Source organism: Phyllostomus discolor, chromosome 15, assembly GCF_004126475.2.
Source record: "Phyllostomus discolor isolate MPI-MPIP mPhyDis1 chromosome 15, mPhyDis1.pri.v3, whole genome shotgun sequence".
NCBI lineage: Eukaryota > Metazoa > Chordata > Mammalia > Chiroptera > Phyllostomidae > Phyllostomus > Phyllostomus discolor.
Genome location: NC_040917.2, coordinates 5114995 through 5141830, shown reverse-complemented (window position 1 = coordinate 5141830; position 26836 = coordinate 5114995). Strand labels below are relative to the sequence as shown.

At 45.4% G+C, this 26836-nt stretch overlaps 1 protein-coding gene across 10 annotated transcripts; it reads left to right on the top strand.

The window, feature by feature from the left end:
* Positions 1–101: 101 nt before the first annotated feature.
* On the top strand, positions 102–24423 carry LGALS8 (galectin 8). Of its 10 annotated transcripts, none has more exons than XM_036016159.1 (11): positions 102–734; positions 2121–2270; positions 5916–6004; positions 7869–8079; positions 9396–9578; positions 15474–15530; positions 16299–16325; positions 16453–16575; positions 17048–17136; positions 17915–18080; positions 23117–24423. In XM_036016159.1, exons 2-11 carry the CDS (start codon positions 2229–2231, stop codon positions 23264–23266), a joined length of 1137 nt encoding a protein of 378 aa, XP_035872052.1. In that variant the 5' UTR covers positions 102–734; positions 2121–2228; the 3' UTR covers positions 23267–24423. The 10 variants fall into 10 exon arrangements, with proteins under 10 accessions (XP_035872052.1, XP_028387065.1, XP_028387064.1 ...); XM_028531259.2 differs by having other exon boundaries at positions 116–734; positions 9396–9515; XM_036016160.1 differs by lacking the exon at positions 102–734 and adding an exon at positions 1117–1485.
* Positions 24424–26836: the final 2413 nt, after the last annotated feature.

The window sequence follows — 26836 nt, the reverse complement described above, 5'->3', positions numbered from 1 at the left end:
TCATGTGGTCCACTCGTGCTCCGTGCGTCTCCCGCAGACGTACACAGTTTAGCAAACACCTGCCATTCAATGAGACGATGTGGACGGGCTCACGGCTGGGCACAATCCAGGACACTGGAGCCAGCCCCCCGACCTCCCGTTTCACTGACGCCCAGAGAAGTGGCACAAGGGGGCACCTGCAGTCGGGTTTCCCTTGACCGCACAACTTGGACTCTGATCACAGGGAGACGAGGAAGCGACCCCCGAGAAACACCGGCGACCTGCGCGCCCAGGGAAGGCCAGAGACGAGCCTGGAGTCCAGCGGGGCCTGGGCGGTGTGCACCCCGGCCCTAAGCGCCCTCCCTTCGAGACTGGAGGCCGGCGACACGTAGCGGATGGGACACGCTGGACTGGGAGCCGAAGACTTGTCCTTTTCTCCCCACATTTCCCTCCCCTCGCCCCACCCCTACGACTGGGCAGAGGCGGCCAGCTCTGGCCCGGGATTTTTTAAAACAGTCTTCCCTCGTTCCAGCCATCCCGCACCTCCCAGTTGCGGGAGGCGGGGCTGGGTGGCGGCAGCCGGGAGGCGGACGCGGACTAGTGGCCAACCGCGACGTCCCTAGCGCGAACTCGGACACGGTCAGCGGACTGACCGCTCTCGCGCCCCGTAGCCGCGCGCGGGCGCCGAACCGCAGCTGGACGGAGCGCCGCGGCAGATAAAACCCTTTGCGTGAGCGCCTGGGACGCCTGCCCGGGTGAGTCGGGGGCTCCAGGGAGCCGCGGCGGTGCGCGCGCCGGCTGCCGAGGGGCTGCGGCCGTCACTATCCTAGGTCGGAGTTGATGGCTGGGCCCATCTCCGGTCAGCCCGCCCGGTGTGGTGCGGGGCTCCCGTCGCAGGCCGGCGATCTGGGGTGGCTTCCTCCCCCGCCGCTTAAATGACAGGGTCTTAAATTTAGTGACAGACCCCGCGGGTCCCCGGGTTCGCTCTGAACGCGCCCTGTGAGAAGCCGAGTTGCTGGACTGCCTGTTAAACTTGAGGAAACGCAGGTTTTCCGAAAGGCGCCGATGCTCCTAGAAAGGTAACACTAGCTCCCTGCGCGGCGCCCGGCGTTGCTGACACTCGGGGAGCGACGGGCTCCGGAAGCCTCGGGGCTGGGCACGGAGTGGCCCTGGCTTCTCTGCGTCCTAGTTTGTCTCCCGTGTGGTTGAAGACAGGCCTGCGCTAAACCAGGAGGATTGCAGTTTTCTCACCCGGGACCGAGTGCCGGCTGCCTCTGCGCATGCTCTATGCGGCGTGGGAGCCGCGGGCGGAAGTCAGGCGGAAGTCAGCAGGCGAGCTGGAGTTTCGTTTCTCTTCTAGCTGTTAGGTCATCGTCTTCTCTGGCACTGTGAACCGTACCCACGGATCCTTTTTTTAACATTATATTTGAGCTTCGGCATCAGGTTAGTTTCAGGTGTGCGGCACAGAGACTCCTCACCTATTTACCTTACGAAGAGATCACTGCGGTAGGTCTGTCCATTGGTTATTGCGGTGTTATTGTGTTCCCTTTGCTGTTACCTCCCGTGGCTTATTTACAACTAGAAGGTTGTCTTTAAAACTGTGGTTGATGCTCCCTCACCACACACATCTTTTATTTCTCTTTGCCACAGGAAAAACTCTTATATTTAATATTCGAGGCAGGATTTTTTCCCCTTTGACTTGTTTAAATTCGGAGGAGAAGGATCAACCTTTTCTGTTAATCATAACAGCTAAAACTTACAAAGCACTTGCTCTCCCGTGTTTTATTAATTCATTTAATTCCCAAAACAGACCTGTGAGGTGAGTGCTATTATTCTCATGTTACTGATGAGAAAGTTTGTACAGGAGTATTTGCTACTATTTTATTATAGTATTTTAATAATAAATTTCATGTTAGAAACTTTCCAGTCATGTCATTTTAAACCAACATTTCCTGCATTAATAATACAACACTAGTTTATAAGCATAGTACGTAAGAATTGGGGTCACATCTTTGATTGCAGTAGCATCTTGCTATTTGGTAAATGTCAGTAAAATAATTTATAATAATTTAAATTTGAGAGTAGTAATGATGTGAAGAAAAGTGACACATTTTCTTTCCCTCTGTTTTGATTTCACACAGGGCAGCTGCCTGAGTTTCAATCTGGGAAGCCTTTCAATGAAACTTGCTTAAAGTCTGAGATCATACACAGCAGGGAGACCCCCGTCAGCAGCACAGTGGAAAAGAAGGATGTTGTCCTTAAACAACCTGCAGAATGTCATCACTAACCCGGTAACTGGTTTCTTCGAAGTCACTTTTTACTTTGGCAGGATTGACAGCAAATCCAGTTGGATAGTAATGATCTGTTGCTGGGGGAGGGGGTCACGCATAAGATTCAGTGAACAGGTCACAGTCCAGGAACTGTGACAACCGATGCAGCCCTTGGAGCTCTCCAATTGGGGGCTGGGTCCCATTGCCGCCACGGTGGTGAGAACGAACCTGCTGTGAACGGGAACCCCAGAGGACAGTGGAGGGCATGCCAGCGTGGGTGGTGGCAGGAGAGTGCAGATAACCATAAGACATAATTTTAGAAAGAAAATGGACTTCTTACTCTACATGCTTTAAATTTTCTTTTTCCATTAGACCTGTTTATGAGAAGTTAATGTCTCAGTTTTTAACCCCTCTGCCTTTCAAATGCTGCTTGTCCCTTGAGCAGGGAAATGTCAAAACCTAGTGGTGAGATGAAAATGAAAAAAAACTTAAGGGTCTTGTCCCAGCCTGAGGCTGGTCCAAGAATCCCTGAATGACCAAGATTGTGCAAAGTTTCAGTGTACCCCCGAGAAGTGATGAATTTTTAAGTAGGGATGCAGTTTCCATGTATCTGGAGCTGAATCCTGAATTTAGGTCTGAGGTAGAGTTGCTGCTTTTTTTGTAAACACTCCCCACTCCGCCAAGAGACTCTTGGGCAATAGGGAGGGTGAGGGTCCTAAACCAGTCTTAGTGTAAGTGGGTTCAGTTTTTCTGTTACTTATTTTGTAGCTGTAATTCTTTTCCTCCTAAGTTTTAATGACAGTGTGCAAGAATAAGGTATGACCACCATGTTAAGCAAACTCAGCTTTGGAGGACATAGCTTTCAGTAGTACTAGATTTAAAAAAGATGTCCCGAATTTGAAGTCAGAGATACTTAAATTGATTTTGTGTGTCTTAGAGTTAAAAGCATCTCAAAGCTATAGACTGACTTTCTGCAGAGATTTAAAAAAAAATAGGCTGCCTGCCAAGGATGACTGAAGTGTAACCTTGACTGGAGCCAGGAGGCGTGGGCCATCGGGTCACTGTGGTCAGTGCTGGCCTTCATGCACAAAGATGCCTGATTGTAATGGTGTTTGGAAAATCATTTTGTAGGTTAAAATCTCTGCATATCTGGACACCATATATCTTAATAATTCCTGTGATTTCTGGGGTTAGCACCCTAAACTGATGAAGGGGGCCCGAAGCCACGCTGCTTTAGAGCAGGAAGTGCGCTACGGGCTCTCAGATGACCTCACTCTGTTCCGTGGTTACTTCATGGTAACAAGTTTACAAAGTAAACACTTTTTGGCCCTTTAAGTTTCTCTGTTTTGTAGTCAGTTCTCACAAGTAGAAAAGGGTAGGTAAGGAGACTGACCTGAATGGCAAAAATAACACTGGGATGTCTTTAAATTTCACTTACTGTTAAACACTCACTGCACTGAGTCCCTGTGTTGTGTGTCAGCTCTCCTACCACGTGTAGCTCGTGTTCGAAAGCCCAGGGGAGAAAAGAGGCCACAGATAACTTCAATATTGTAAGCTAATCAATTAGGATATTGTACAAGCTGGGAAGTTTTGACAGAGAACACCAAACCTAACTAGGGCTTAAGCTTATGGTATGGTCTCCAGTGTGATCATATCTCTCTTAATTTTTTTACACAAGTAATTCCTTGTGAAACCGAAAGCACCACAGTTTGCATTTGCCTAGAAAACAGTTTCCTTCTCCCTTTTGAGGCCCACAGGCACACAGGAGCAGACAGCCGTGAGTTAAGTGAGTGGGCCCCAGGGCATTCTGACTCACTCCCATGGTCCCAGGAAGCTGAGTCTTACTGGTGTGATTTAGGGCACTTTACCAAGCAGAAAGCATTAACCCAGACAAGTAAAACAGAAAATGGCCAGAGTTTTCAAAACAGCTGTTTGTCAGACTGGAACAATTTATTAACAGTTGTGAACAACTTATCAGCAGTGATGGTCTCAGAAAGCTCTTTCTAGCCCTAAAATCAAATACATGATAAAAACATCTGTGGTTATAAAAATGTAAATGTGCATTATAGAAATTATTTCTGGTTTATTTCTTTACAGTGTTTTCTTTTTAATGTTTATTATAACTTAATATTTATTTAAGATTACAGTGTGTATAGTTTTGTAGGCTACTTTCTTCCTGATACTTGTATCACTAATATTTTTGTGTTGTTGAATACTCTGCATACATGTAATTAGAACATACATTAAAGTTGAAGTTACGAAAATTATTCTCATTTTATGAAGATTGATTTACCCTATTGAAGATGCTGCTACCTAATCTTGGTATTGGCTATGGCCCAGAAGATCAGCGTGGAGGCGTGACTCCTTCCGCATTGTCTACACACAAAACCTGACCACTCCGCTGTGTGTCTGCAGCCACACTCTGTGCATCTGTTGAGCAGAGAGAGCTTTCTGGTGGCGTGGGCTCTGTTCATGCCACCCAGCTGGCCCTCAGCAGTTATGACACCAGATGGTAACTGGTTTGGGGGATTCTTGTTGCTGAAGGCAGCAACACTTGCTGGGCAGCGGTCGCTTCGTCGCAGCTCATCTGCTTGCGAGAGGCTGGCCACAGCCATTTCCAGGTGGCAAGAGCTCATTCATTCACCATGTGATGGTTGATCATCTCCGGACCTCTGTCCTGGGGATGTGAAGGTGCTGCCCCCTGCGGCACAGAGGTGTGGACCACAGAAAGCACACAGTGTGCTTTGCTGGCTCTCAGAGGGGCTCACTCAGGTGGCCCAGGGGATCTGAGACAGGATCCACAGAGGAGTGTCCTTGAGCCGAGAGCCACCCATTGACAACAAGCCCCTCATGTTTTATTTATATTTTGACAACCAGCACTGCCTCGGATAACTTGCAGCATGTATGACATATTTGGGAGAGCCTGGCATGCAGCATGCTGGTGTCTGGCCAGGTGCTCCCAAGTGGAAGAGGGGAGGTTGTGAGGCAGGAGATGCAGCCACATAGCATGGGTCCCCAGCCAGTGCGGTCACCTGAGGGAAAGGGGAGTGACACAGTCTGAGTGTGTCAGGCCCCAGGTGGAAAGGCTGGGTTCCAGCTGGTGAGGGGACAGGTTGAAATCCGAGTGCTATGTGATGATGCCTGTTGGAGCCCTGGAGCCCAAACCCGCAGATGGACCAGGCGAGGGTCGGTGGACGCTGTTCCAGGAGAGGCCCATAGGCACCCAGAGCTCACCCCTCAGATGCAGTGCGGTGTGGGTTGCGGTCAGGAAGCCCAGTGTGGCTGGGCCCTTCCCAGGCAGTGAGCGTCCTCCCCCCGTCGGTGCCGGCGTGGGGCTGGGCACAGTCTTGATCCTGCTGTTGTGAGGAACACTCGGGTGGGGAGAGATGACGTTGCCATGAATTGTTTTTTCTATTATCAGGGTAATTCTGTTAAGTGGAAGTTTTATTTCACAAAATCCCTAGCCAAATACAAAATATCATGAACAGTATTTATCTTGTGTCCTTTCCCACGTAACTCAGTTTGTAGATATTGTGCAGCTGTGTGAATACTGAGGACCCCTTGGAAGAGGCTGGGTTGAGCAGATTTCTGTGATAAAAATGCAGTGCTTAAAAACACAGTCTCAATTTTATGTAAAAGTACATTTGTTAAATTTATTTTTCCTAGGTAATCCCCTATGTTGGGACCATTTCTGAGCAGTTGGAGCCTGGAACTTTGATTGTAATACGTGGGCATGTTCCTGGTGATTCAGACAGGTAAAATTGTTGTGTTAGGTGAAAAAGAATGTGAATAAACTGTCTCTCTGTGGCTGTGGGACAATATGAAAACTAGTGTGGGAGGGACATTTGGTATTTGAAGCCTGATTTTCCTTTGTCAGCTTCATGGCCCAGGTGCTGAGATTGGAATGAGTGACTGAAGTAAAGGTTATTCAGGTTTTTATTTTATTGCTATAAGTCTGATCTCATTATAAAGAATTGGGTCTACAAAGGCCTGTCCAAAAGGTATCCAGCCATGTAAATATGAAAAACAGAGACATTTATTGAAGAAGATGCAAGAAATTTTGTACATAGGACAATGATACCTCAGTCCCCTTCAAAGTAGGTATCTTTTGCGGCCTCACACAATTCTCCCAGTCACCATCAGCTGCCCCATCGTATTTTCCTGAATGTCATCAACGGTGTTAAATCTATTCCCTTTCAAAGGTGATTTTATTTGGGGGAAAAAACAGAAGTTGCAGGGTGCAAAATCTGGGCTGTAGGGGACTGAGTCACCTGGGTGATTTGATGTTTTGCCAAAAAACTCTGCACGAGGTGTGATGCATGAGCAGGCATGTTGTCGTGATGAAGTTGCCAATCACCAGTTGCCCACAGCTACAGCCTCTGGATCATCCAATTAGTTTCTATGGAGAAATGTTCAAGCTTAATGCAAAGTTGGATGCAGATTCATTGCTGTACTTGCTCAGTCATTTTGAATGCGATGGACACATAGCACATATGCTCACTCTACAGTATCCACTGCCCCCACTGACTAGTACAGTGAAGTCGTCAATGTTCACACAAGTTCATTCCAGTCTACTCTCCCTGGCTGCCAGGTTACAGTGATGTTGTGCAAACGTTATATTAACAATGGCTGGACCTTTTCTGGACAGACCTCGTATATTAATGAGGGGAACTGTGATCAGATGACAGGGACAAAGTCCAGTTACAGGGTCACACTCCCATAGCATTTCTCTCTCTAACTCTCACCCGAGGATGTGTTTATTGATTTTAGAGAGAGAGGAAGGGAGGGAGGAAGATACAGACAGGCAGGCAGACATCAATGTGAGAGAGAAACATTGATCTGTTGCTTCCCATACATACCTCAACCTGCAGTTGAACATGCAGCCTATGTATATGTCCTAACTGGGGATCGAACCCACAACCTTTTGGTGGGTGGGATGATGCTACAACAAGCTGAGCTGCCTGGCCAGGGCTTGCACAGCACCTCTTAAGGTCTGTTTTTGGGTGGTATGCATCCTTGGCTACTAACTGTGGACAAGGCCATACTGTTAGAGTTGGGCTCAGGTCAGCATGGCCGCTGCCCACACAACAGTGGTTTAAATGAGATATGAAAGTCAAGTCCAAAGGAGACAGTGCAGGCATTTTAAGGCAACTCCATCAAGTCTTAGAGAAGCAGGTGGCTTCTGGCTGTCCGCTCAGCTGTGCCAGGGTGAGGTCCTCTTTCCCTTGATTCTTGGCACTGTAACGGCAGCTGGGTGGGCTGTTTGGGGGTGGGGCCAGGGGCAGGGGGTGGACAGAAGGCAGAAGCCACCTCACTTACAGCAGCTTCCAGTAGTTTCCCTAAACGCTTGGCTTCCACCTCAGCAGAGCTTTACCCCGTGAGCATGCCTGCCTGCAAGGGAGGCTGGAGAATGGAGGCTCCTTCTGCCCAGATGGGGCCCCAGCTACAGCTCAGGGGCCTGTTCTTAAGGAGGAGGCCAAGGAAGGGTATTCAGGCCACGAGGGTGAAAGAGCAGAGGGTCAGCCATATGTTACTCAGCCTGGGTTTTCGTGCTTTTGGGCCCTCCCTGCAGCCTCCCTCTCCGAGCCCTTAGGCGGCCGCGTTTCTTTCCTCTCACAGATTCCAGGTGGACTTCCAGAGCGGCAGCAGTGTGAAACCCCGAGCTGATGTGGTCTTCCACTTCAATCCACGTTTCAAAAGGTCCAACTGCATCGTGTGCAATACTCTGAAAAACGAGAAGTGGGGGAGGGAAGAGATCACCTACGACATGCCTTTCACAAAAGAAAAGTCTTTCGAAATTGTGATTATGGTGCTGAAAGACAAATTCCAGGTAGGCTTTGGAGACTGAAAGTTGAGTCCTCATTGATGGGAATCGGTGCACAGGAAGCTTGTTCACGGCAGTGAGAACTCTTCCTCACGTTTCTTCCAGAGAGTTTGGCTTTATAATTTTTCTCTAACATAGGGGCCAGGCAGGTCCCTGCAGCTGAGGTGGGTGCTATTTCTCCTAGCAGGGCCGAGCTCAGTTCTGAATTGGCACAGCACCATGCTAACATGAGGTAGTAAATCAGAATGACCATGACCCAGAGTTTGGGGGACCTGGACTAACGGACAGGTGGGGAACCTGAGTGAGAAGTCAGAGTCCATGTGAGGTTAGGTCCTGTCACAAGAGGGCTCTTGGGGATCATGACATTTTAGACCCGGAGATCTCCAAAATCTTGTGTGTAGTTTTCCACGTGCATTTCATACCTGGGGTGTGTGTGTGTGTGTGATGTAGAGTTTGGCCCCAGTGGCTCTTCCCCTGCTTGCTCTTTGAGAGAAGATGCTCCCTTGCCTGGTGTAGGTCCTTCCTGGCCTCCAGGATCCCCCTCCCACCAGAACATTGCCCCTCAACCCCCTGAACTTCATCACTCCTTCCTTCTCTGGCCTTTTGAGTATTTTTTCCTGTACTATTGTGCTTTGGTTTTTTCCTGTGTTTATTTTGCCTGCCCCTGGCGTTTTGAGTTCCTATAGTGTAAAGACCCTGCTGTGTTCTGCCTGTGTTTTCCCGACATTCTGCAACACAGCACCTGGTGTTTGGGAGGGAGGGAAAGGAGCTTCATGTGCTGGACACCTGCTCTGTGTCAGGCTGTGCTGGGACTAAGCAGTGGCCTTGTCTCCTCGCAAGAGCAGCCCTTTGAGCGACAGCGTTTTCCTGCTCCCAAACAGCAATCTCAGAGAAGTTGGGGAACTTGCCCACGTTCATTCACTCAGCAAGTGCAGCAAATACAGGCTGAGCGCCTGCCCACATGGTGGTCCCTTGGGGAGCAGCAAGCTTGCAGAGCAGATCTCTCCTGGGCTCAGAGTCCATCAGGGCATCGGGAGCCTCTGAACCCCAGGATGTCTCCTACTTCTGTCCAGATGCACGCATGCGTATGCACATGAGTGCATGCATGCATGCACGATTGGTCTGGAGGTGAGGAAGTCAAAAGAAGATAAATGCCACCGGTTCGTGATGCTTTCAGTCCCCGTCTGGTCAGACACATAAAGTGGAGCCCTGTGGGAAAAGGGATAAGATGACACCCAAGTAGACAGATTCCAGTTGGGGTAAATGAATGAAATTAATTTATTAACTCTTTTCGGGGGGGGCTGTTTTCTGTGTCCATCTAGGTGGCTGTAAATGGAAAACACACACTGCTCTATGCCCACAGGATTAGCCCAGAGAAGATAGACACTCTGGGCATTTACGGCGCAGTGAACATTCACTCAGTGGGCTTCAGCTTCAGCTCGGTGAGTGCCCTTCCCTCCTTCCATAGGGGGGGGCCCTCTTCGGTGATTTCCGGTGAAATGGGAGTAAGTATCTTTACTTAACATGTCTTTAAGATAAAGTAAATGTCTCCTATATAAAGTAAATCTTTCAGACTACTAGGATTCTGTTTTTTTCTGTGAACTTACTTTGTGTGAATGTCATTTGGGAAATTGACCTGCTTCTCTGTGAGGCCTATTTTTAAAAATAGTTTTTAGTTCTATAACCCAATCTTGCTTTCTTTACCACTTGTAAAAATTATTTTATTTTTTATTCCCATCCCCCTACCCACCTCCCCTTTGGCTTGCTCTCTCTGTGGGTCTGTTTCTGTTGCGTATTCTTTATTCATTTGTTTTATTTTTAGATTCCACGTGTAAGTGAAATTATACAATATTTGTCTTTGTCTGACTTACTTCACTCAGCATAATGCCCTCTAGATCCATCCATATTGTCACAAATGGTGAGATTTTTTTTCTTTTTTATGTCTGAATAATACTGCGTCATATATATGTACTGTTTTTTCTTCATCCATTCATCTATCCACAGACACCTAGGTTGCTTCCTTATCATGGCTGTTGTAATTAATGCTTCAATGAACATTTGGGGTGGATATAACTTTTTGAATTAGTGTTTCAGGTTTCCTCAGATAAATACCCAGAATTGGAATTGCTGGGGCATGTGGTAGCTTTATGTTTAATTTTCAAAGACTCTACATGCTGTTTTCCATGGTGGCTGACAAATTTACAATCCCACCAACCGTACACCAGGGTTCCCTTTTCTCCACGTCCTCGACAGCACTTGCATTTGTGGATTTACTGATGATAGCCATTCTGACAGATGTGAGGTGGTATCTCATTGTGGTTTTAATTTGCAGTTCCCTGAGGATTAGTGATGTAGAGCATCTCTTCACATGTCTGGTCCTCCGTATGTCCTCTTTGGAGAAATATCTATTCAGGTTTTCTACTCATTTTTTGGTTGGATTGTTTTTTTGCATGGAATATCTTTTTCCATCCCTTCACTTTCAGCCTGTGTGTGTCTTTCAATCTGAAGTGAGTCTCTTGTAAGTGGTGTATAGATGGCTCATGTTTTTAAATCTGTTCAGCCACCCTTTGACTTCTGAGTGGAGCATTTAGTCCATTTACATGTCAAGTAATTATTGATAATTACTTTTTGCCCTTTTGTTCATTGTTTCGTGGTTGTTTCTATAGTTACCCTCTGTTTTTTTTTTCTTCTTAGTCTCCTCTTATGTGGTTTGCTGTTTTTCTCTAGTGTTTTGTTTGGGTCTTTTCTCTTAATTCTTTTATGTCTTAAGTAGATTTTCATTTTTGTTTACCATGAGGTTTATGTATGTCATTCTATACCTACAGCAGTCTACTTTAATCTGACAGGCATTTATGTTCTAATATATTCTGTAAGGTCTACCTTGTTACTCTCTGCCCCCACACTTTATGTTATTGATGTCATGTTTTAGATCTTTCTATGTTGTATATCTCCTAGTAATTGTAGTTTGAGTTGAGTTTGATACTTTTTTCTTTTGGCCTTCATAGTAGCTCCTCAAATGTCTAATTCACTGTATTTATTAAATAATTGGCTTTATCTGTGAGAATTTTTTCCTTTCTAATTTCTGGTTATGGCATTTCTTTTTTTGCTTAAAGAAGACACTTGAACATTTCTTGTAAAGCTGATTTAATGGGGACGAAGTCCTTTAGTGTTTGCTTGTTCTGGAAACTCTTCGTTACCCCTTCAGCTCTGAATGTTAACCTCGCTCAGAAAGGCTGTAGGTGCCTTTCTCTTAGCACTTTAAAGATGTCCAGCCACTCCCTTCTGGTCTGTAAAGTTGCTGCTGAGAAATTGGGCTTTAGCATCAGCTCTTACGGGGTTTCCTTTACATGGAACTCATTGTTTACCCCTTGTTTCCTTCAAGATTGTGTCATTATCTTTGACTTTTGCCATTTTAACTATAACCTGTCCTGGTGTGGGTTTCTTTGGGTTCGTCATGTTTGTGATTCTCTGTGCTTCCTGGACCTGGATGTCTGCTTCCTTACCTGAGTGAGTCAAGTTTTTAGTCATTATTTCTCTAAATAAACTCTCTCTTCCTTCCACTTTCATCTCCTTCTGGAAGCCCCCCCCTACAATGCAAATGTTTAAACAATTGATGTTATCCCAGAAGTTCCTTAAACTATACTTATTTTTAAATTTTTTTTTCTTTTTGTTGTCCTGATTGATTGATTTCCACTAGTCTGTCTTCCATGTTGCTGATCCATTCCTCTCCATTAGCTGATCTACTGTTGGTTCCTTCTAATGTGTTTTTTTTTTAATTTTACTTATTGTACTTCTCAGGTATGCTTGGTTCTTCATTATAGTTTCTAACTCATTTAGAAACTATAATACTTGTTGAGACTATTTAGAACTTGTTTAGACTATTTAGGAACTATTTAGAACTTGTTGAAGTTCTCCCTCAGTCCCTCTATCCCACTCCCAAGATTGGTGATAATTCTTGTGACTGTTTCTTTGAAAATATCCTTAGGGTGTTTTTCTGGAGGATTTTCTTGTTCCTTCATTTGAGAGAGATTCTTCTGTCTTTGCTTTTTGTTTGACTTTCTACATGGGTTTATATAAATTAGACAAAATACCTCTCTCTCCCAGTCTTGAAGGAGTGGCCTCCTGTAGATGCGGCCTCCGTGTGCAGGCTGTGTGTGCCGGCTGGTGGGGCAGGTGAGAGCTGGGCAGCTGTGAGTGTCAGGGCACTGATCTTTGGAGCGGGAGTGGCTCCAGGCAGTGAGGCCGGGGGAGCATTGTCATGCCCTTTGGTCCTGCTTGCCGCCTTTGTTCAGGGCAGCTGGGGCTCAGGTGACGTGTCTAAGAAAGAGCTGTAGCAATCTTGCAGGTGGAGCGTCTGGATAGAGCCCCTGTCCATCCTGTGGAGGTGGACAGGGACAGACACAGTGGCACTTTGGGGCACCTCTGACCTTAGAGATTTCACATAGTCCTGGAGAGTTCCCATGGCTCCCCAGATGCCTCTCTCCACAGACTCTTGTTAGTTGTACAGAACGTGGTCTTGTATAGCAGTGACCTCTCTGTGGCCTTTGTGTGCCAGGTAGTTTTAGAAGCTGGTTTGTGCCAATTAGGTGCTTATCTGCACCTGACTGGCTGGGTTGGAGTGGTTCTCAGCAGAAAGGCCAAGTATGTGTGTGACACCCTGCCATGCCTGCTTGCTCCTTTTGTTCAGGGTTAAGGCTTGCAGCCTAGTAGGTGGGATTTGCTGTAGTGCTCCCACAGGTCAGCCAAAGCATCCCAATACAGCTGTCACCCTACCACTATGGAGGGGACATAAACAATGGACTCATGGGCTCCTCTAGACCAGAGTCCCTGCAGCTCCTGGAGGGCACCTGCCTCCCAGCCTTTCTATTCGCTGTCCCTTTCTCTTCTCTGTTCAGAAGCTGTTCGTTCTGTCCCCACTTGTCTCACAGGAGTCACTGCTTTCCATGTACGTATATATTTGAGTTTGCTTATAGGAGGTGGCAAGTTCAGCATCCTCCTACATCAGTATATAGCATCTGGACCGCCTGGTGCTATTTATCTACCAGGGCTGTATTGTCTGTAGAATCTCAAGTCTAATACGGTTCTAGCAAAAAAATCCAAACAGACTTCTGTCCAAGATGAAGGTGTAGGTAGATGTACTTTGCTTCCTTGCACAACAAAAACGACAACAACAGATTAAAGAACAAAAAAACAACCAGAACTGCCAGAAAATCAAACTGTATGGAAGTCCAACAACCAAGCAGTTAAGGAAGAAACATTCATCCAGACTGGTAGCAGGGCAGAGAGGGCAGCCAGGACAGAGAAGATGTGTGGCAAGGCAGCAGACTGGGCAGGCAGGGTGGCAGCTGGTGGACTGGGTGGACCTATGTTCATGTGCTAATAAGCCGGTAGGAACAAATGGGGAGTGAGACAGACAGTGCAACCCAGGGTTCCAGTGTGGGAAACTAAAGCCTTACAACCTCTGGCTGTGAAACTGGGGGGGTTGTGGTGGTGGGAGAAACTCCCAGCCTCACAGGGGAGTTTGTTGGAGCGACCCATGGGGTCCTGGTTCCTAGAATGTACACAAGCCCACCCACCCAGGAATCAGCACCAGAAGGGCTCAGTTTGCTTGTGGGTAGCAGGGGAAGTGACTGGAAGTGGGGCAAGAGCCGAGCAAGTGGCATTGTGCCCTCTATGACCCTTCCCCACATACAGCACCACAGCGCAGCAAAGTGGGTTGCCCTGCCCTGGCGGATACCTAAGGCTCTGCCTCTTACTATGTAACAGGTGTGCTGAGACAAAGAAACATGGCCCAAATGAAAGAACAGATTAAAAGTCCAGAAAGAGAACTAAGCAATGAAGAGATAGACAACCTATCCAATGCAAAGTTCAAAACACAGGTAACCAGGATGCTCACAGAAATGACTAAATATGGACACAGAATAGAGGAAGAAGGGAAGGCTATGGAAGGTGAAATTGAGAAAAATATACAGGGAACCAACAATGGAAGGAGGGAAACCGGGACTCAAATCAATGATTTGGAGCAGAAGGAAGGAATAAACATTCAACAGGAACAGAATAAAGAAACAAGAATTAAAAAATAAGAGAGGCTTAGGAACCTCTGGGACAACTTTAAATGGTCCCACATCCGTATCATAGAGATGCCAGAAGGAGAAGAAGAAGAGCAAGAAAGGGAAAACTTACTTGAAAAAATAATGAAGAACTTCCCTAATCTGGTAATGAAAGTAGACTTCTAGGAAGCCTAGGAAGCTCAGAGAGTCCCAAAGAAATTGGACCCAAGGAGGAACACACCAAGGCACATCATAATTAAATTACCCAAGATTAAAGAGAAGGAGAGAATCTTAAAAGCATCAAGAGAAAAGGAGAGTTATCTACAAAGGAGTTCCCATTAGACTCTTCAACTGATTTCTCAAAAGAAACCTTACAGGCAAGAAGGGGCTAGAAAGAAGTATTAAAAGTCATGAAAGGCAAGGACCTACATCCAAGATTACTCTCTCCAGCAAAACTATCAGAAGAATGGAAGGGCAGATAGATAAAGTGCTTCCTAGAGAAGGTCAAGTTAAGGGAGTTCATCATCACCAAACCCTCATTATATGAAATGTTAAAGGGACTTATCTAAGGAAAAGAAGATGACAAAAAATATGAAGAGTACAATGACAACGAACTCACAACTGTCAACAACTGAACCTAAAACAAAAAACAAAAACAAACTAAGCAAACTAGTAGAACAGGAACAGAATTGAAATGGAGATCACATGAAGGGTTATCAGTGGGAAGGGGAGGGGTGGAATGGGGGAGAAGGTACAGGGAATAAGAAACATAAATGGTAGATGCAAAATAGACAGGGGGAAGGTAAGAATGGTATAGGAAATGAAGAAGCCTAAGAACTTACATGTATGACCCATGGACATGTACTAATGGGGGGTGGGGAAGGAAATCTGGTGGCAAGGGTGTACAGAGTGGGGGGGCAGATAAAGGGGAGAAAAAAATGGGACAATTGTAATAGTGTAATCAGTAAAATATACTTAAAAGAATCCCAAACAGTAAGAACAAAAAAAAAACCCTTTTTAGCTAGGTGGGGGTTACATCCTTGACACAGGCGTACCTAGAGGTGGAATGTCTGAGCCGGGGGTAACTGCATTTTAAGTTACGGTTGATAACTGCTGACTTGCCCTCCAAAAAGATTAAAAGAGTTTGCACTCTCAATAGCTGTGCCTACTTGCTCACATTCTTCTTGACATTAGTTCCTAGTCTCTTTAATGAAATATGTTAAGTGTTATTTTGGATCATAATTTTCAAGCATATTTTTATGTTTAGTACCATTTATTCTTTTTGATATTTGAAGCAGGTTGTATTGGGAATTCTGATGGATGTTAAAATTAATCTTATCCTTTCTTCAGGATTTAAGAAGTAGCCCAGCACCAACTCTGGAACTGACAGAGATACGTCCAGAAAATGTAAATATTTAGTCTTCTTATGAACCACCAGTTTAAAAATGTTCATTTAGTTGCCATGTCAATCAGGTGGCAAGCAGGCTGAGTTTTTTATAATTACATTTTTGGCATGAAAATTGTTTTTAATAGTAATAGGCTGGGAGTAATCATTTGAAAATTGAGGCCACTTCGGTGCTGCCAGGCACCGTAGGTTTTTCTGATACTTAAGCTGCAGTGTATCTGCCTGCCGCCTACCTGTCGGTGCAGAAAGAGCTCTCCTGAGGTGGAATAGTACTGACGCAAGGTGCTGAACACTGTCAGTGCGTTGGGGAGAGACTCCACGTGTCTCTTCTCCCCTTTGGGAAAAAGTTCAGTGAAAACATTGAGTTTTTGCTGCTATAAAAGGAACAGGTGCGGTCTTACTGAGTGCAGCACATTTGTACCTTATAAGAATGTAATCTCAGCATTTGGAAAGCACCCTGGAAAGAGGAAGTAAAATGTGTTTGAAGCTCCTCTGAAACATTATTAGCATACAGTGGAGGAGACAGGGCTGACTGCACTTGCAGCCTGAGTAGCCCTTAGCGACTCCCCACCGTGCCATCATGGAGCTCTGGTGCCCAGGTCACCCCCAGGGCAGAGCAGGCGCAGACTCCCCAGGCTGTGGCCTGGGTCACTATAGCCAGTAAGTCCAGCTAGCTGGTCCTACTCACTGGACTTACTGGCTATACTGACCCAATATACATGCAGCTCTTCCGTTTCAGATGCCCTCATTTTGTCTTTCTCTTCTAACAGGTACAAAATGCTGGCATGTCACAATTTGTAAGTATTTTTGCCTACATTGTAATAAGTGGAACATTTTATAAACTGGCCCAGGAAGTGAATAGTTTAAATGTTGGAAGACAGCTCCATTCCTTCTGTGCCTTACTGCAGAACTGTTTCCCCGCAGCCTAGTAATAGAGGAGACACTGGTAAAATCGTTCCCAGAACTGTCTGCACCAAGAGCAGAGATTCGACTGCCAGTCTCACTCTGACTTGCGCCAAAATACTACCTATCAACTCTTTGTCAAAGGTTTGCGGAGCCCAAAATTATCTTAATTCTATTTGACAAGTTTAATTTGCTGGTAAATTTTACCTCTACCCTCAGTAGAAGCTCACAGCACCACCTCCCATTTTCCTGCTGTCCCTGGACAATTAATTACCAGTCGTCCAGGCTTTGTCTAGGAGCCATGAATGTGTTTTTTCCTAACTCCTTCCCTTCAGGCAGAACAGGAGCAGTGCTTCAGCCCGCAAGCACAGGTCTTTTCAGAGCGAGTTTCACTCACGTGAAGGGTGTGAGGTCCCACTCCACATCCACTCATTTCACTGCTATGAGCCAGGCACGGTTTTTACTGGTGGGGACCCATCTCGGACCAAGGCAGACACAAGCAGTCCCTTCATGGGGTTCAGAGTCACGGCCTTTAAACAGTCCCCAGTGTTTGGACAGCTTTCCCACGAGATCCCATTCTGCAGGCTTCCGAGGACCAACTTTGCTTTCTTTTCAGACTCTGCCATTCGTGGCGAGGTTGAACTCCTCCATGGGCCCTGGGCGGACTGTCGTCATTAAAGGAGAAGTGAATGCAAAAGCCAAAAGGTTGGTGTCACCGAGTTCACAGTAACAGTATGAATTCTCGCCCGCGTGTTTCTCTTCTTGCCTACACCCCACAACAGTCTTGTGAGATACAGTAGGGCTAGCGCCACAATCCTCATCTGAAAGGGGAGAATATTAGCGCAAAAGGAAGTCAGACTGCTAACAACTAGTTGGTGGCAGAACCAGGATGAAATTCTAATGTTGTGACCCAGGCTTTATGTGCCCAAGCAAAGGGCGGCGTTTCTGCCCACGAGGTGCCTTCTTGCCTTGTAGAACTTCAGGGCAGCCCTGTGAGTTCCCCTAACTTTTGTTAGGGCCCCTCTTGTCACGTGACTTACAACATTTCTGCTTTAAAAATAACATCTTGAGAGATGTTCAGACTTCTGAAAGCTTGAAAGTAGAGGTATTTCCTAGAAAGAAGTCACGTCCAAGGGCAGAACACATGTCAACGTCAGAAGAGAATCCCTTCTTGAAAGGCCCTCACACTCATGCAGCCTGAACAGGTCACGTGGTTTATTCTTCTACCCTTTCAGTTTCCCCCCAACCAGACGTGTACCTTCAACATTGATTTTAGTTTCTTAAAATGTTTATTTTGCAAATGACATACTTCTATTTATGAAGTGGTGAGTTGGAATTTAAAGTTTTGTTTCCCTGTGTTCCTCTGTGCATGTGCGTTACTTACATCTTCTGTAGGTGTAATCGGAGCTCAGTTCTGATTGTTAAAATTTCAGAAAGTGCACCGCTCTTTACTATTTGTGTGTTTTTCTTTTTCTTTTAAAAGCTTCAATGTTGATCTAATATCAGGAAAATCAAAGGATATTGCTCTCCACTTGAACCCACGCCTGAATATTAAAGCTTTTGTAAGAAATTCTTTTCTTCAAGAGTCCTGGGGAGAGGAAGAGAGAAATATTACCTGTTTTCCCTTTAGTACTGGGATGTACTTTGAGGTAAGATTATATTTTTTGAAAATGGGATAGGAAAAATCATCCTGGGAGCAAGCATATGATAAATGGTCCATGCAAATCAAGTCCTCCTGTGGAGATTTGTGTGTGTGTTTGTGTTTTGTTTGTTTGCTTATTTTGAGATTGTATTTTGAATGCCCCCTTTATCATATTGTGCAAATGGCAGAGCCAGTAGAGGACCACAGTATTTGCCTGAATTATTTGATATTTGTTGTTATAGACAAAACCTGTTGTTTAATAGGAATTGTATCAGGAGCCTCGTCTCAACTGGAGTTATATGTTTGATACCCAGTGAGCACGAGGACACAGGAACCCTAACGCCGCCTGCACTGCTGCCATCCATGCTGGTTACGCACAGCCGTGGATGGCAGTCCGTTCGGCGAAGGACTTAGACCTGTTCGTGTTCATTCAAGAAAAGCTATGTCAGGCCATTGGAACTTGCAGGCAGATAGTCTCGAGTACCCAAGTATGTGAATATTATGAAAGCACAACTTGCCCAAAATGTTTCTGGAATGTTGAACGTGTAGATGCCAAGTCATTGGCTAGATTCACCCATTACTTAGGTGACTCACTGCCTCACCTGGCATTTTAGGGTCATTGATGTAGGCATTTTTATACCTTAAAAAGTCTTAGGCTCTGGACCATTTGAGTTCTTGAGGAATCATCAAAACTAATTTTTTAAAAGCGTAAACATCAAGGCTGAGTAGAAGATGGCAATTTGACATTAATATGTATTCCTTAGTTCTAATCTAGTGCGTTGTAGGTGGAAAAACAGGTGTGCGCTAATCATTGAAGTTGAGGATATTGGTTTGGAATTGAGGAGGATGTGGAAGGTTGAAGGTCAGGTTGGGTTTTCCAGATTTAGGGGATGATTTGAACAAGTCACTGGAGGAGAGAAGGGTGGTGTAGGATTTGTCTACTTGGCAGGAGAGAGAGAGGGGTGAGTGCCCCAGAAGGAAGTAAATCCTTGTGGTTGGTGGTAGGAAACTAGTGACATAACTTGTTTTTTGACCTATCTGAGCCCCCAAGTTTTGGATTACTGTAATAAAATGTAAAAGGACAGTGATGATAAATTCTTTTAAATAATCATCTTGTCCTTTGGTTAATGTTCTACTTCAGACATAGTTGTCCTCGTGTTGGATCATTTTTGTCAATTTTCTGTAGTGATAGATTTTTTCCAGTTGCTTTAAATTTTTGCCTTTTTAATGTATTTTCATCAGAATCCTCAAATCTTTCCATTATGCCATTACTTTGATTTCAGATTTACTTACCAAAATACCTTTGTTTTGTAATTCCACCTGTGAGCTCTTCTTATCAGTTTCATGTTCTTGGGAGCTGTCCTGTAGCATCAGGTCCGTGTCAGGGATTCTGTTGTTCCATGTATTCTTCCAGGTTACATACTTTGCTGCTTCTGTGTTGTGACAGTATGTTCACCCAGGCGTGTGCCGTTCCTCGTGCATTTGTTGGCCACGCATTGGCTCTGCTCTTGCTCTGACACACCTGACTCTTTCCCACTACAGCCAAGACCAGCTTGGGTTCCCTTCTGAGAACACGAGGCTGTGTTCTTTGGTCTCCTGAAATGTTAACTGTACCTTACCAAAGGTCCCTTCCTCCCAATTGAAACTGAGATTTCCACCATTGTTACGGATATTTTTTCCCAATTGTCTGTGCCCTCAGAGCCTTCATTTCTGTCAGCTCTAGTATTTGTGGGATTTCCCAGCAGCTGCTTGTACTAGTCCCATCAGAAGAAACACACTCAATTTGTTTCTTTGCAGATGAAGATTCTGTATGTCAGCCTGGCCTGTGGGGGGAGGGCAGGTGGGCAACAAGGCTGCTACTCCTCTCTGGTTTTCCACAGCCCCGGTGCAGCAGGGGCCACACGGGCTGCTGTGCAGGCTCACCGGACGGGCCTCTTCAGTGAAGGAAGGAAACACCTGGCAGAAGCAGGGGCCGGGCTGGCACTGGGATGTGATATCAGAAACGTGAGGTTTAGGTGTAAAAGTGAGCTAAAAGGGTAATGGTTCCTTCTGTGCTTTTACTGTTTTGAGTTTTAGGCAAAGAACTCTGAAGGGCTAACATCAGTGATGAATCTGAACCAAACCTCTGCCAGAATGTTAATTACTCCATAGATTCATAGACTATTAAGCTGTGAAGAGGTTTTGAGAAATAGATGGAGGCCAGGATGTGCCAGGATGGGGTGGAAATCTGGGCCACCAAGCAGTGGCGCATTTCCAGCAATTGCCCTAAACTGCTCAAATTTCTTATTGTCAAATTAGTCCAAGATCCTAGAATGTGAGGCAGAAAAGTCAGGATCCTAGTCCCTTGGTTCCCAGCCTTTGAGTTAGAATCCCCTCCTCTGTTAATGAGGGTAGACTATCAGCAGTTTTCGGAGGTCCAAGATGGCGGCAGCACAGGACAATGCTGAACCTACCCCCTTCCATGAGCAAACACAAATATACAAGAGTGGTTACTCCTGAGAGACAATTGAGGGCTGATTGAACAGCTTCTGACCAACAAAGGAGAAAAAGAAACCAGTCAGAGAAGGCTAGAAAACCGCAAGAACCATCTAGGAGCTGTGGGAACTCTCCCGGCTAGAGGAGCTGGTGAACCCCCTTTTTTGTGCCCCCTCCACTTCAGCAAAGCTGTGCTTTGGCCCGCCTGCAGGAGCTCTGTACCAGCTACATTCCTGGAGCCTGAAGCCTCCACAGGGAACAAGCAAGCAGAACAGGGTGTTAGCAGACACACTTGGCCTTCCTGCCAAGAGCCGTTCCATCCTGACAATCCAATGACGTTAAGCACCTGCCCAGTTCCAACCAGCTTCCAAGACTACCTGGCACACAAAGCCTACACAGAGGTTACTTCTACACAAGACCACTTTCAGTACAACAAACAAGAGAGACTATACAGAGGGGGCTGGGGAGCTGCAGGAACTCTCTGGGGTCAGAGGGGTCAATGCGGGCCACTGTTCCTATCACCCTACCCCTCCAAAGGGTGGGTAAAAGGCCTTTCCAGGTGCTCTGACCTACTCGCCAGGTTGCTGCAGCACGTTCTCAGATACGTAGTCCCAAAGCCGTGTGGCATTGGACAAAGGGAGCAAGGAGGATCACGCTCCTAGCCTTCCCCCTGTAGCTACTCGATAGGTCTGCCCTGGACCCAGTAGGCGCCTGATTGGCTCCTGTCAACCTGCCAAAACTACTGCACACACAGCCTACACAGAAGCTGTATCTACTGAGGCCACTTTTTCAAGACTAGAAGAGAGAGATAGTTTGTCTAATTTATATAAACACACAAAGAAAGTCAAACAAAATGGAAAGACAGAAAAATATCTCTCAAATGAAGGAATAAGAGAAACCCCCAGAAAAAACACTCTGAGGAAACAGAGATAAGTAATTTGCCTGATAAAGTTTTCAAGGAAAGGGTCACAGGGATGCTCACCAAACTTGGGGGTGTAGAAGGGCTGAGTGAGAACTTCATCCAAGAGTAGAAAGTATAATGAAGAACCAAGCATACCTGAAGAGTACAGTAACTAAAATGAAAAACACATGTGAAGGAACCAACAGTACATTAGCTAATGGAAAGGAATAGATCAGTGACTAGTGGAAGTCAATCAATCAGGACAGCAGAAAGAAAAAGAATTAAAAAAAAAACAAAAATGAGGGTGGCCAGTCCCAAGATGGTGACCACCATGATGAAGGCAACTGTAGAAGATGTCAGTGTTACTTTTTTAAAAGAATCTTTTTCCAAGGATATGTTTATTGATTTTAGAGAAGGAGGGAAAAAAGAGAGAGAGAGGGAGAGAGAAACATTGATTGGTTGCCTCCCGTATGCGCCCCAACTGGGTATTGAACCTGTAACCTAGGTATGCCCTCAGGCAAGGGAGACAAAATAAAAAGTACACAAATGGAATTACGTCAAATTAAAAAGTTTTTGCACAGCAAAGGAAGCTATCAACAAAACGATAAGACAGCCTATTGATTGGAAGAAGGTATTCACAAATCACATATCTGATAAGAGGTTAATATCCAAAATACATGAAGAACTCGGACAACTCAACGTCAAAGAAACAACCCAATGAAAAAATGATCAAAGTATCTAAACAGACATAGAGATGGCCACCAGATGTGTGAAAAGATGCTCAACTTCACTAATCATCAGAGAAACACAAAACCACGATGACGTATCACCTCATACCTGTCAGAATGGCTATCATCAATATATCAACAAACAACAAGGGAACTCTCTTCACTGTTAGTCACATTTTAAATTGGTGTAGCCATTATGGGCAGCAGTATGTAGATTCCTCAAAAAAATTAAAAATAGAGCTGCTGTACAATCCAGATTTCCAGCAAAGTTACTAATTCAAAAATTATATTCACACTACATTCATTGCAGTGTGACTAGTAATAGCCAAGATATGGAAGCAACCTAGTGTCCTTCAATAGGTATATACAACGGAGTATTATTCAGCAATAGAGAACAAAATCTTGCCATTTGCAACTGAATGAACGGACCTAGAGTATATTGGGCCTAAGTGAAACATCTCAGACAGAAAAAGACAAGTGGTATATGATTTCAGTTATATGTGGACTAAACCCAAAGGACTTACAGAGACCAAGTTGATGATTGCCATTGGGCAGGAGGGTGAGGTGATGGGAAAATAAATAAAATTAAGAAAAAAATAGCAGCAGTTTTTCTACTTCATTAGAGGTCTGAAACGTTGACATGGAGCAAGGAGCAAGAGAAGGCTACAGGTGAGGGAATGTGTGTGAAAGGTAGGCCCACCAGGCACTGGAATAGTCCCTTTCCCGGGTGGGACAAGGCAGAAGGTGCCATCTCCAGAACTCTTCAGTGAGATGAGGGTTTAGCAGTCACAGAAGGGAAGTCAGCAGCAGCAGGCTGTAAGAATTCTCCTCGTGTATAGAGCAAGGCTAATTATTTATTTTACTTACTTTACCTTCTTAGTATATGATAAAAATTTTTAAACAAGTGGAAGCACTAATGTGTGTGTCCTTTCCTTTCAGATGATCATTTATTGTGATGTTAAAGAATTCAAGGTCGCGGTAAATGGCGTTCACTGCCTGGAGTACAAACACAGATTTAAAGAGCTTAGCAATATCGACACGCTGGAAATTGATGGCGATATCCACTTGCTGGAAGTAAGGAGCTGGTAGCTGGCATGACTGCAACAAAAACTAAAATACAGAATGGCTGATATGACACTGGCCTTGTAAAATGCATCGCACGATCATATTGTCTATATATCGTAAAAATGAGCCCATACAACGTTAGTCCCGCTGGGTGTTCTCAGTCATGCATTTGGGGCTTTGTCTAGCACAGGAGGAGGGTATTCCAGGCAACAGCACCTGACCCATTACTCAGGCCTTGCTGCTCTCTTCCCCACCCAGTCTCTCAGTTATAACCCACTTCACATTCAGGAAGTACTTGTGAGGTGCCTACTCTACTACAGTAGCTAACACACACTGAGCACTTTGTCAGCACTGCACTGGGCGCTGGGGATGTACATACAGTGGTGCCCAAAACCATGTTCCCCATACCCTTGAGCTTGGAATCTTCTGTGCTCTGCTGTCGTGCCACTGTTTCTTCAGCAGGCTAGCATAACCTCACCAGGGACTTGGAATTACTCAGCTACTAATTCACCTAAAGACTAATTTATAGAGGACACCACTCCTGTCCTGGTGGCCACATTATTAAGGAGGCTTCTTTCCTGTCCCCATAGATGGGGAGTTGATACTAATATCTGGCAGTTTCCTTTAGCACAATAAACATCTAGCTCTGCTAGCTGTAAGCATTACCAAAGAATGAACACTGAAATCTGAACACAGTGCAAAGATTAATGCAAAAAAACCCCCCCAAAAAACCCAACAACAACAAAAACAAGCAAAACCAACAAAAACAAATGGTGCAAATGGTGTTGAAATTAACTTGATGTGACTCACAAGGCCATTGACTTCTGTACCAGTGAGTGAGTATTTTCGAATGTATGAATTTAGGGTGTCCAAGGTCTGCACATACCTCTATAGAGAGTTTAAGGTAGAAACGAGGAATTCAATTTGCAAATGTTTATGGGTAACAAAGCAAAGTCAAGCGTTGATTTAATGAGTACTTACGAAATAGGCACTATCAGAAAGTAAAATATACCAACCGAGACCAAAGTAGAGAGAGGCAACATAAACACCTGTTGGTTCTCCACATGCGAAGCAGCACTGCCTCTCCCCTGTTCTAAAGATCAGTCCACGGTCATTAGTCTGAGATCAAAACATTGTTCTACTTTAAGTGATTAAAATCAAACTTGTATCAGCAAGCTAAATTGTTGCATTTCTGTAATTTTTTTCTGTTATTCTTTGAAGCGAGTTGGCAGAAGTTCTTTGCAGAATTCTTACAGGTCAGATCTTGTTACAGGAAATTTCAAAGACCTGGGAGTGGGGAGGTAAAACGCCAAGGCAGCCAGATCATTTTATCATATTAGCTTGCTGGGCTGGACTCTGCCAGGCTTTCGGAGTATTTTCTTAATAGATGTTGGTTATTTTTTGTATCCATATACTGAAAAGAATACTAGTACCATCTTAAAAGTACTCAGTGGTTGGAACTTCTAGCACTTCTTTCCTACCTTTTCATGTTAATTTATTATTCTGAGTGTTTCCAAGCTCAAAAGACCATTGATAGGGCGGGGAGGGGCAGTGTCTGGGAAGGTTATAGAAGGGGAAGGCTCTAGAATCCCTCAGGGTTATTCCTTTTTTCCTAAAAGAACATCAGATTGCATGACTGAGATTTCCCTCTAAGTCTTAAACATAGTTCATTTTCATTTTTGTTTTACATGGAGATTGTAAAACAAAAGATTGACTCTTTGATAGAATAAATACACAGTCTTAAAATACTTTTGAAGTGAAGCTGTTAGCATGTATGACTGAATCTTACTGAAATGTTTCTTAAAGAGAAATAGGCGTGTGTCTAAACTGCAAGGCAAGCCCTTTGTTTCTGTCACAACTCTGCGCTGAATTTTATTAAAGTAGTTTCGATTTCAAACTCAGATTGAACCTTCTATGGGACAGCTCCTAGATGCCTTAAATTTCCAAAAGGCAAAAATAATAAATAGCCATAAAATACAGAGTTCATTTAAATTGAACCTCACCTTTCAGCTTCACCATGATACAGCATACAGATTAGAGAACTTCAAAAAATCTGTCCTGTACTTTCTTACACAAGTAATTCTTGGTTAACCACCAACAGAAAAGTTAACCCGGGGGTGGCTCCTTCATGCCACCTAGCGTCCTGGGCCCTTCCTGCCTGTGGGGTCAGTCAGGTGTGCGCCGACGGTTCAAACCTCTGTCCCTCAGGTGTCTCTTCCCCCTCCCCCACCACCAAGGCAGCACTGTTTCCCCCAGAATTTGTGTAAATCCGAGTGAAGGGTACAGTTACTCTGAAAGGAGGAAATGCCTGAGTGTGTACCAGTATTCGGAGACAACACAGCGCCGTGCCCAAGAGCCTGTAAGTTCCTTTAAAAATAAACCAGCTTGATTACACCTGAAGATGAACATGCAAGTGAATGAGTTGCTCTGGTTCTGGAATGATACTGACCTCATTCCACCTTGGACTGTAAGTAGGCTGCGTGTTGTTGGGTCTGAATACACAGGCAAAACCAACCCGCAGAACCCCACCCCTTTCTGATGATGCCACAGCCCCGGTGAGACCAGGGAACAGGGCCTCAATCCAGCGTGTTCGCAAGGAGTTACTCTGGAATACTCTGAAAGAAACGATCTCGTGTCCCTTGTCCAGCCCTCCTGGAGCCTGCTTGCCTAAAGCCATTATCAGTTGGCACCCTGTCTGGGTCAGCTGTCATTTAATCCCCAGTACTGCAGCCCCTTAGGCTGGGAGAAGGGAGACAGGAGGGGAAGGAGGGAGGAGGTGGGCACCATCCAATGTTCAGGGCCGTCACATGCTCTCGGCCCCTCCAAGATCCAGCTGGCATTCCCTGCCCTCTCTTCCATCTACCAGCAGTTGCTTAGGGCCTTGTGCTTCCCACACGGTCCTGGCCAGTAGGGATGTGAAGATGTATCAGGTGTGGACCTGGCCTTCAAGGAGAGATTCTCAGTAAAGAAGATGCCACCGACTGGGAACCAGAGGAAGAGGAAGAAGTGAGAGCTGAGTCTGGTGGGAGTGAGGAGGGTTTGGGGGGCACCTTTCCAGGGTGTTCCCATGTGCTCTGCCCTCTGCCAGGGCCTGTGAGGACTCAAATCCCTGAGGTCTTCTTCCAGGGGCCTCGCCTCAGGGCCTGAACAGTTCCTGGGGCGCTTCTGCAGTTGGACAGGCCCGCATTTGTGGAGACAGGTTCTCATGGGCACTCTCTCCCCCTTGGACGTGAGACCTCACGTGCTGCAGGGTGTGCTCATCTTGTCCCATTTCCTGCCTTGGTGTCCAGACCGGGTTAAATTCTGGCTCTCCCACCCCACGATATTCTAGTCCTCTCACCTGTAAGCTGGGGGTGGAGCCTCAAGTTTAATGGGGTGTTAAAGAAATGCACTGAATGGTGGGAGTTAGCATGAAGAGGGGCTTGGAAAACTGGAGTCGGAACAACAGAGTACATTTTGGAGGGAATTACTTGAAAGTCTTGTGATTGGGTCTGGAAATAAGCCTCCTCTCCTTAGCAACATGGCCTGAATATGGGTTTTCTTCTCCAGTAAAATCTGTTTCATGCCCCAGACACCTGAACATCATGTAAACGT